Genomic DNA, 10,363 nt, shown 5'->3' on the forward strand with positions numbered 1-10,363 from the left:
TGTGTGTAAAATGGTATTAAAATATAGTGAATTTGATTTTATGTTCCACTGTAAAAGTCATGCTAATACATTATACATAAAAGCTCAATAATTTTGCATCAGTACTTTGCACAAAAAATGCATATTATTAAGAAACTCCTAAGAATTCCTTAGAAGGAAGTGATTACTAGAGGCAATCAATGTAATTCAGAGTATTCAGAGCTTGGTAGCAGCCAGTAGAAACACACAGGAGACACACCACAGGTCATTTCAGCTCATGAAGGACCTGGCACCTGTGGTACAGATGCTCTGGAAACCAGTTTCATGTTTCAGGTTCCAAGATTACTCTGTGAACAACAACCTGCCAGTGAATCTGATGTCTGGAAATTAATCAAAAAGTGTTGATTTTATTCTGTTTAATATTTTATTTGATCATTTTATTCCCTTATATCACCAGAGAATTGTCCGTCAAAAACCATACATCTTACAACTACACAATATTTTATTTTATTCTTTAGATAACCAAAGCGGTTTTTTGGTACCACCTTTAAATTCTCTGAAATGGAGAAGCCTAAGATGATACTGTTTTGACCAGTGACTGACATTTATTAGCTGAAACCAGTGCTGGAAGTGGGCCGGTACACAGTTCCAGCACCTACTTGTTTTTCTTTACAGAGTACCGGCACCTCGGAATTCTTATTGGCACTGAATTAATAAGCAGAGTACTAGCACCTAGTAATGAATAACAAGGGAGAACCGGCGCCTGGTACCGAATAACATAGGGAGTCCCCCCCCCACTTCAAGGTTTCAAGCACTGGCCTGTTTTGTGGCAAAATTCAACAAATAATCGACCTTAATTTATTTATGTATTTACTTTTGTAAATTAAGTTTTGTGTTTATTAGATCTGTCAAATCAATGACGACGTATTGCAGCAGATAGTGTTAAAATGGATACATCGTGGTTATATGATTTATACTGTATGTATCATTAATACATATTACACTATTTGGTTTTAACATGCTGCAAAATATTTTCGCTTTCGCCGTTCAGTGTACTATTGCATACAGTTTGTCCCTAACGTTATTCCATACTTTCAAGCGTTGCTCACGTAATAAACAAGTTTCGATTTTCGTTAGCATGTGAAAGAACTCTAACGTTACAGGAATTCAGTTGTTATTGCTTATCTTTACATTTTCTAGATCTCATGCATTATATAAAATATAAAGAAACATCTGTAAAATAATTATGTTTGTTGTACAACACAAATTATGGGATCGAAGGTATTTTTAAACCCTATGGGATCACATGAGAATTTATATATCGCCCTTTACTGACGTTGAGTGGAAAGACAAAACACGCAAGGGCAAGTCGCAATTCAAAGTCCAAATTCCAGGTTCAATTACGTGAAGCCAACATGGGGGATAAAAAGATTTTGTGCATTGGATTGGTATGTCTAGATATCATTAATGTTGTGGACAAATATCCGGAAGAGGATACTGACACCAGGTTCGTGGGACACTCGTTCGCGTGAATTGTCTTATTTACACCACTTAATATACTAGAGCTGCAGATGTTTAACCTTCATATCCGTACTACGTGCCTTTTTACTGCAGTGTGCAAAAGGGCTTGTTTATGATTTGCTGTGGGGCTTGTCAAACGTATGGCAATTATGACTGCAATGTACCTGGATCAATTCTGTCCAAGTGGGAACACATTTAATCTTCTATAGCGAGGGAAGGCATTAAATAGTGTATGGAAAATGTCTTGTCTTACACAGAAAGTAAGAGTAACCATTTTTTAAATAGGGCTATATCTACACGTACCTCAGTTGTAATTCTGCTACACTGCATCCTTGGGACAAGGGACATCTTGCTGTTCTGTAGTAAACAGCCACTGCCCAAGTGTTGTGATCCTAATATAAATTCTTGGTGCACCTTGTGTTTGTTTAGGTGTTTGTCACAGCGTTGGCAGCGAGGAGGTAATGCTTCAAACTCCTGTACAGTACTGTCCCTCCTTGGCGCGCCATGTGCATTCCTAGGGTCCCTTGCACCTGGTCCCGTGGCAGAGTAAGTTGTTACCCTTATTCTTTTGAGCTATGAAATTGAGTATTGAGGGTGGCTGTTCTTCTCACTGTCATATGGTTTGTATCTTATTCTGATCTTGGCTCACTGTAAAATTAGTTAAATATGTTCTTCCCGTATCCTTTAATCCTCTTTCTGAATTAAAATGACTTTGTTGACATGCTGGACCAGCTCTTCCTATTCTGGTCCTTATAAATATAATAACAAGTCTAGTATATGCAGTGTGTCCCAACCCGGACCTCGTGGACCTGCAGACGATCCGTGCTTTTGCTTCCTCCGAGCTCCCTACTAGAGCAAAAATGTTGACACTCTGGCAGGGATCTGGGAGGGAGCAAAAATGTGGACGATCTGGGGGGCTCTGACGACCAGGTTGGGATACACTGCATATGCTAGAGTTATTATTTTTTGCCATCTAGATCTGCTGTCTCATAATTTTGTGTACTGACAGGCCACCCCCACAAAGATGAAGCCGTTTCTGTACTGCAGACTCCTAAAGGAAACTTTTTAAGGTTACGATACAGCTACCTTACTTGCATATTGGCCTGTTGTACATGAAACACAGTTTGCCTTTGGTGCAAAATTTCTTTTGTCACTGTTCTCTGCTGTGTCTTATAATGTGCTGTTCGGCACTGCAAAACGCAGTGTCGGCAAATTAAATGCGTCAGTGGGGTTGCCTTGGCAGTGCTCGCCTCTATCCCTTTCAGGTGTCTGCTATGAATTATTATATGTCAGCGGTAGCTGTGCATTTAGCTTGTATATCCGTTAAAGCTTAAGGGATTTCAGCCTGGTTCTCATTCTGTCTCTGTCGGATGGTGACTCCTCTGCTCCAGCTTCGTCTTTGCGGACTTCCTCAGGTACAACATTGACATCTCCTTGCTGGCGGAGCATGCAGAATGCTCCTTCCCAGCTTCTGTAGTCATCATCAATGCGAGAACAGGCAGTCGTACCATTCTGCATATGAACAGGTTTGTGTGCGTGTGCGTGTTTGCCTGGTTTTGACAGTCTGTCATTGGTAACTCCGTCTCCGTTAAATTTAGTTAAATTTAATTAAATTTTGTTAAATTTAGTTAAATTTAGTTAAATTTAAATTAAATTTTTCCAGTTGTACAAAGTTTATTAGGCTTACGCATCCAGGTAGCTGCATGCATTGCATGCATGCATGACAGTGCTCTCTGCAATTAAGTTTTATGGATGGAATCAAATTGTTAACTAAATCAAGATTATATTGATGAATCTTGTCATTGGCATAAGCATACAAATTTCATGGTGGACGAAATTTATAAGAGGTTTGTGTTCATTATATATGATGGTCCACACAATCCCTGATTTTATCAGCTGTAGTAATGCAATCAGATCACATTTTGAATGTTCGCATCATGGCCAGACCGTGACTGTATGCTTTTGCTGTAGAAATCCGAGGTTGATTTGTTGTAACAGAACTGATGACAAACTTTTTTAAAATGCGTTTGAGGGGAAGCTTATTGCGAGTTCAGCTTCAGCAGCTAGCAAAGGTCATCTTTTTGTAGAAGTAATCAATAAAGCCGCTTCTGAGCCATTTCCAGTTAATTAACATGAAGCTGTTTTACTTTGAGGAGAACTGTAGGCATGAACCGGTGTGTCACAGAACACTGGTGTGCCATTGGAATTGGCTAGGTCTGCTGTACACACACACACACACGCACACACATACTCATACACACACATATAGAAGCTAAGCTAAATACGCTTATGTATTAATAGTTAAATTCTAAATGTATTTTAAGTGGCTTAAATGAAGAAACACCTTTATGTGAGTAACTTTTTAATTCATTTAATTGTTCAATAGATTTTAAGTGCACTTGTCACGTAATTAAATGCAGCCAAGAATAAGACCACCCTACAATTGGCACCCATTCATGTACATACTGGTATGTTCGACAAATTGCAAACTTCCCTGTAGTAAGAAAACAATTTTTTGAAAAGGAAAGTTCCAGAAAACGTACTTGATCCTGAACCAACAGGTTAAGAGTAAAGTGATACACATTAATGGTGAGAGCTGGTTAGTAGTATGTATTGGTCAGTCGTGTGCCCTGGGATAATTACCTTATGATAAAAGTACTCTGATCCTGCATTACCATAAACTACCAGAGAGGGCGTTGAAGCTTGCAGTACTGCCTCACTTCCTTTCTTCATTTTCCCAAAACAGGGTTTGTCAAGGGGACCTATTCACTCCATCCACTGCGTTCTCATCTGTTTCTGACTTTAAAGTTTTCTCCCTTTCCAGGCCTCTTTCTGTACAGGCAACAATGAGAACCTCTTACAGATATTCCTCCGTCCTCCGTTTGCCCCTCTCCCTGAAGGTGCGAGAAAATCTGCATTATGTTTGACAGTGAAACAGATGGGTTTTGTTCTGTCTGTTTCTGCTCATGCGGCAGTTTCATCGTGGGGGATTTTTCCCGCCGAGGGGTGGACGTTTCGCATGTGGTGTGGCAGCGGGGGGGGGAGACCCCGTGCGCGTGCTGCGTGGTGTGTCCCTCCAGCGGCTCCCGCACTGTCGTTCTCGCCGACACGTAAGATGCTCACGTGGGCCCTGTGTTATTTTGGCTTCAGCCGCTGGTGATGGTGCCTCTGTCCCTGCAGAGAAAGGCCTCGGATCTGCAAAGTAAAGGCATATTACTCTGTGTGTCTGTACTGAACCAACAGTCTCCCCAGTTAGCGGCGAGGTTTGACATTTACAACCACGCATTTGTCTGTGGCCCCCTGTTGGCCACAAACAGTCATTACACTAAGGGAGTGGGGTCTGAATTGACCCATTCCTGTGTATATAGAAGTGTTCAGTGAAATTGGCCACTATATGAACACGGCCCTGTGTGGGACGCTGCTGTAGGAAATGTGTGTCCTTAGGTTTAAAACATGCAAATTTCCTTTTAGTAGTGACAGTCAAATGAATCTTCATGAACCAATTGCTGTATTTCTGACACCACTAAATAATGCCCTCTGTTCAAAAAAAGGCTCAATTCATGGCCCAAAGCAAAGCAAGAGCACTAGTGGGGTCAAAAATACCGAAAATGGTCCCTGAAGCTTAATTTGGCCTTCACTACTTTTTAGCATGTTCCAAAACTAATTAGCCTAATATTTTTAGTTAGTTATATGTTTGCGGTCTCTGCAGTGACACTCCATTAATTAAAATTAATTTTTTGCCTTTAATTACACAACTACCATGAATTATTGAAAGGTTGCTTCAGTCTTTCCATGTTTAATTTTGTCCTTTAGATCCATTATTATTCAGTTTTCCAAAAATGAATATAAGCATGAAATTTGATGGCTTTAACCAATAATTACCTTTATATCATTGATTATATGACTATATAGTGTTACAGTGATGTAATACGTTTGGTTTAAGTGGTAGAACTTTTTAAAATACTTTTTAAATAGTTATGACTGCAAAAAAAATCTGCATTTGTTCAAACATTTAAAAAGTTGTCAAGTAATTACAGTATTAATGTTGAATTTTATTCTATGAATATTTGACCAAGAAGCTTTAGGAATGCAGATACGATGCAACTTTGACATGTAGGGACAAACATGGCAGATTTTGCTTGCAACATTTTTCCTAATTATAATCCTAATATTTACCATCCATTTCACGTGCAACATTATATTACACTCATGACCACTGATAGGACAGAATAGTTCATATGTACCGGCAGACAATAGTGGTAACCAAAGTATTTATCCTGGTTGAAAGTGGGTTTAAATGCCAGAGACCACTGTCATGTATCATGTTATGCTGCCACATGTTCTCTGTCTGAGCGTGACTTTGTGGCTGTAGAAACTGCAAAGGTTTGAAGCTTATTTCAGAGCATATAGACTCAGAGACTATCTGCATAGACATAATGTTAAGCTCTGATATTTATCAGTGGAGGACACTAGTTGCAAGACTAGAACAAAAATTTTATTATGGAATAACTATTGAACTGGTACCACAGTAACACTGTATTTGAATATCAGCGGTGTTTATGGTTTCGTGTCCAAATAACTTTGTCATAATTTATTAACACCCATTGATAACGCCAATGTCCTTTTATGCACTTTGGTTTGATGTAATAAACATCATGTAATGATCTTTTGCATAATCACGAGGGTATTTAATTTTCACCAATCCTCAGTAATGTAAACCTTAACGTAAACCTGGCCAGAAGTTTAGCATAGACCTTAAGTTTTGGTTATGCTTTCATCTTTTTACTGGATCGCTATGGCTTGGGATGTGGATGGAGTGGTCCTTTTTGGTATTTATATGGCTGGTTCATGATTATTGGTTCATGGAAAATGTACCTACGAAATCGGCCAGGCCATTTGTGCGATATGAATCAGACGGCAAGTTAATGCTTTCGTGCAGCTTCACATCATGTTTCCAGAAACGACTGGTACAAGGAAGCAGACCGCGTGAAACCTTTCTTATAATACGTCTGTAACGTTTCTGGCTGAGGTTAAGTGTAAAACACTTTACTGTTTCGAATATGACGTATAAATAAACTGAATTCTTAGTGTTTATGCTGAAATTTTGGCCAGTACTGTAAATTTAATTTGTAAATGAATACATTCTCTTTGTTACCAAAGTATGAAAACATGGTTTGATCATTCGACCCAATCAGGAACCTCCCAGATGCGTCAGTGGAGGATTTTGCCAAGGTGAACTTGGCTGAGTACAAGTGGATTCACTGGGAGGTGAGCTGTAAGGATGTTACCAGGGGACTTTAGAGGGTTGTATTAAAAGCACAATGAATGACCAGTAAAGACAGTAGATTGTAGTGAATTATTGGTTTGAAAGTTGGGCTCATAGGGGCGGCATGGGGGTGCAGTGGTTAGCACTGTTGCCTCACACCTCTCGGACCCGGGTCCGAGTCTCCGCTCATGAGTAGAAGCAGGAAGCACTGTTACGCTTGGCTGAATGGCACGGTTACAGTATCAGTTGGCATTTGCTGCTTTCCTGGTGGATCGACAGGGCCGGAATGCATCGGAGCAGGTGAAAATGATTCAGCAAGTCGAAAAGTACAACAGCACTGTTCCAGAACCGTGCAGAATCACCATTTCGGTGGAGATTGAGAAGACAAGGGAGGAGCTGTATCAGCTATTTCCTTATGGAGATGTGGTATGATTCCCCCGTTCATTTAGGATGCCAGTCCATTGTAGGACACACGTCCACAACTCCTTTTAGAAACACCAGTTAATTATTTATTTCTGTAATAAACAAAAGTAGTACATCAAATCCAGTGTGAGACTTACTGAGATGAGGAAAAACTAACAAAATTTTTTAGAAAGATTATAATTTGTGAGAATGACCCATATCTTAATATTTAATTCTTAAACTTAAATTTGTGATATAAAGATTATTCTTTTTCAACAAAAACACTACTTGCAAATAAAGCTGAATTTCAACGCTTTCAAAGAGGCTCGATGAACAGATGACAAGATGACTTATTGATTTTTAAGTAGGGATGTAAATGACTTGTTCAAAACCTATGATCATACAATTCTCCCTTTGGCGTAACAAAATATGCATGCCTTAATGCGCTCCAAGAAATAACATGTTATAACTTCAAAATGAACGCAGCTCCTTAATGAAATAAATGTTCCTGCCCCCTTGCTATTAAATATAGCATCTCCTGGAGGTAAATGCATGAATTAAATCATGAATTAGTGTAGGCCCTGATCTCTAATCACTGAAGTATAAAGATAAGTGGCAAATAGGGATTTTTTTTGAGAAAGGAAAAAAGAATTGTAAGAAATTTTATATTGCTTATTTTCATGACCACGTAGTGTTGAATTAATTCAGAGTGTAAAAATGTATGTTTGCAAGCACTGATTGAAAAATAGTGTAGCTCAAAATGGTGTAGTTTTTATAAAACCAACTGTTGCATAAACACGTCATTCTTTTTGACTTAAGAACATAGTGTTTGATAGTATTTTAATTGTGTCATTTAGAATTGCAAGTGAAAGCATGTTTATTTCACTTTGTTAATTGATTATCAAAACCAACAGGTTTTCGTGAGTAAGGATGTGGCCACTCACATGGGGTTCTGCAGTGCTGCAGATGCCCTGAGAGGATTGTACGGGCGTGTGAAGAAGGGGTAAGTCTGCCGTACCACATCTCTCTCTCTAAACAATCCACGTTTACGTACTGTTTGTTTATTTCATTAATATTCCATAATATTCAATTTGGTTTGTCTGTGCTCCAAGTATCTTGCTGCTCTGTGCACAAGAATTCCCCTTAGAGTGCAGAATCTAAGGGTGGTGATGAAGAAGGCAACTTTTTGAGCAATGTTGACGGGCAATGTTGCTCAGGCACTTTCCCATTGATACCAGCCAACAGATTTCTATTTGAAAACTTTGATTGATAGTGGGCAAGTTTTCTCGATCATCCAGATCCAGATTAGTTGTCTTTTTTTGCACCTGGAAGGCAGTTGCCCATCTGCGTTGCTCAAAATGTTGCCCTTTGTATCATCGACTTAAGAGTGGGCCATAGTCTGGTTGGAATGTGAGCAGCTGGATCTCTGGAGAGTTACAATCTTAGTACTTGCACTTGCTGTTAGAGCCATTGTCTCAAACGGACACCTTGAATCACTAGGACTAACTAGCTGAATGAGAGAAAAACAATTTTTATTATTTTAGGGATTGTTGCCACCAGGTGTCACTGCTGTTACTATTATGAAATCATGCAGCTTACTGATATAGGTATTTATGTTCAAGAATGCTTTTCTGTGTTCATCTTAACAAATAAATATAATAGATAATTCACTATATTAAATATTTTAGTGTGGTATTCTCCTGGGATTGGTCTTTACTACTTCTCTGAATGGGTTGCCTTCTTGAAATGATACTTTAATTGCCATTTACACGAATATAGCGCAATGCTTCTTTTCACATATTCTCTCAGTAGCATTTTAGGGGATTACGGGCCCTGCTCAGGGAGCCAATGGCCTAGCTTCCTGAGCCATGGACTGCCCCTTCTTGTAGGGCTCTGCTGATTTGTGCCTGGGCAGAGAAGGGAGCTGATGCCATGGGTTCTGATGGGATACTGGTCCACTCCGACGCCTTCCCTCCCCCAGCCCTCGTGGACACCCTGGGAGCAGGAGACACTTTCAATGCGTCCGTTATCTACTCACTCTCAAACGGTGAGAATCCCCTGGTCTCTCCAAATGGGTAATTATGTCTCCTGTTCGCTGTTATTGTCTCGTCTCGTGTATTCATTTTAATAACTTTTGAATTGAATGATGCCCTTCAAGCAGAAGTCATGTCATGTCATGTCAAGGGCCGCCAGTGGATTGCCATTGGCTAGCCATGAGGTCACTTAATGTATGTTGTACATGGTGATCAGGAAAGTGAAACCAAAAGCTAATTTACTGACTTCATGCAATAGTTTCAATATGTTTATGGAAGAAATATGTTTTCTGAGTTAGGAATTAAGTCATGTTTGTCTCTCTGCCATTTTGTAATCCGTCATAACAGGTAAAGCCCTACAGGAGGCACTGTCATTTGGTTGCCAGATTGCAGGCAGGAAGTGTGGAATCCATGGATATGATGGTATTGTATCAAAATAATAGTCTCCGGTGACTATGGAGTGGGTCATGGCAATTTCTCATCAGTCTCACAAGAAAGGACTTTTACAAGATACTGCCTTGTGTTGGAAAAAAATGACAAGAGCAGAGCAAATGCATGCATGTGTGCAGTGGAGGCACAAGTAACCTTGCATCTTTGTTTATTTTTTCCAGTGGACCAGTTAGTTTGCTGTTATAACTTAAGGCATTTTTTTTTGTCTCAATCAATGAATTCTGTCTTTTGCAGTAAATGAGCCATTTGATTGATGCACATTGTAAGGGGAAATATGTGACCCTCTAAAAGGACCAGGACAAGTAGGATTTTTCTGCAGTTTAATATTGACCTGCTTGCTACTAAGACCTAAAACTTGAAAAAGCATTGTGCCAGTTTTATGATAAAAAAAAAATAAAATTATTTTAGGGAGCTGTTAAAGTTGCAAGTTATTTCAAGAAGTTATTGGTAATCAAAGCCATTGCTTCTGAAAGCGCAAGCTATCTTTGAAGAAATGCAAAACCTTCCCTCCTGAAATGTTCAGCCGTCTCTCAGCAGAATTTTCCCAGTGGTCAAGTCATCTCCCTGACCGCCGTTCCAGTGAGCGTCTGAGCTGCTCCAGGAGTATTTGCATTCGGCTTCCTAAAAGCCTTGATTGCACTGGCAGTGTGTGCATGACAGTAAAGATAAACAGGGTGCCTGATGTAATCCAGTCCTGCACTAGCCTGACCCA

At 39.6% G+C, this 10,363-nt stretch overlaps 1 protein-coding gene across 4 annotated transcripts; it reads left to right on the top strand.

Annotated features, from left to right (window-relative positions):
• The first annotated feature begins 1,090 nt into the window (after positions 1–1,090).
• khk (ketohexokinase) lies at positions 1,091–10,071 on the top strand. 4 transcript variants are annotated; one of them, XM_048974290.1, is made up of 8 exons: positions 1,091–1,486; positions 1,930–2,046; positions 2,892–3,026; positions 6,696–6,768; positions 7,046–7,192; positions 8,083–8,171; positions 9,058–9,215; positions 9,550–10,071. In XM_048974290.1, the coding sequence occupies exons 1-8, from the start codon at positions 1,395–1,397 to the stop codon at positions 9,639–9,641; spliced, it is 903 nt and encodes a 300-aa protein (XP_048830247.1). In that variant the 5' UTR covers positions 1,091–1,394; the 3' UTR covers positions 9,642–10,071. The 4 variants fall into 4 exon arrangements, with proteins under 4 accessions (XP_048830247.1, XP_048830249.1, XP_048830248.1 ...); XM_048974292.1 differs by having other exon boundaries at positions 2,916–3,026; XM_048974291.1 differs by lacking the exon at positions 2,892–3,026 and adding an exon at positions 4,476–4,610.
• The last annotated feature ends 292 nt before the right edge of the window (positions 10,072–10,363 follow it).

Source organism: Brienomyrus brachyistius, chromosome 14, assembly GCF_023856365.1.
Source record: "Brienomyrus brachyistius isolate T26 chromosome 14, BBRACH_0.4, whole genome shotgun sequence".
Classification (NCBI taxonomy): Eukaryota; Metazoa; Chordata; class Actinopteri; order Osteoglossiformes; family Mormyridae; genus Brienomyrus; species Brienomyrus brachyistius.

Bases quoted from the DNA above. Each gene is read 5' to 3' on its own strand.
- khk (XM_048974290.1), top strand. From the start codon at position 1,395: ATGGGGGATAAAAAGATTTTGTGCATTGGATTGGTATGTCTAGATATC. The intron at 2,047-2,891 runs GTAAGTTGTTAC...CCTCTGCTCCAG, and splicing joins GCACCTGGTCCCGTGGCAGA to CTTCGTCTTTGCGGACTTCC. The intron at 6,769-7,045 runs GTGAGCTGTAAG...GTGGATCGACAG, and splicing joins ACAAGTGGATTCACTGGGAG to GGCCGGAATGCATCGGAGCA.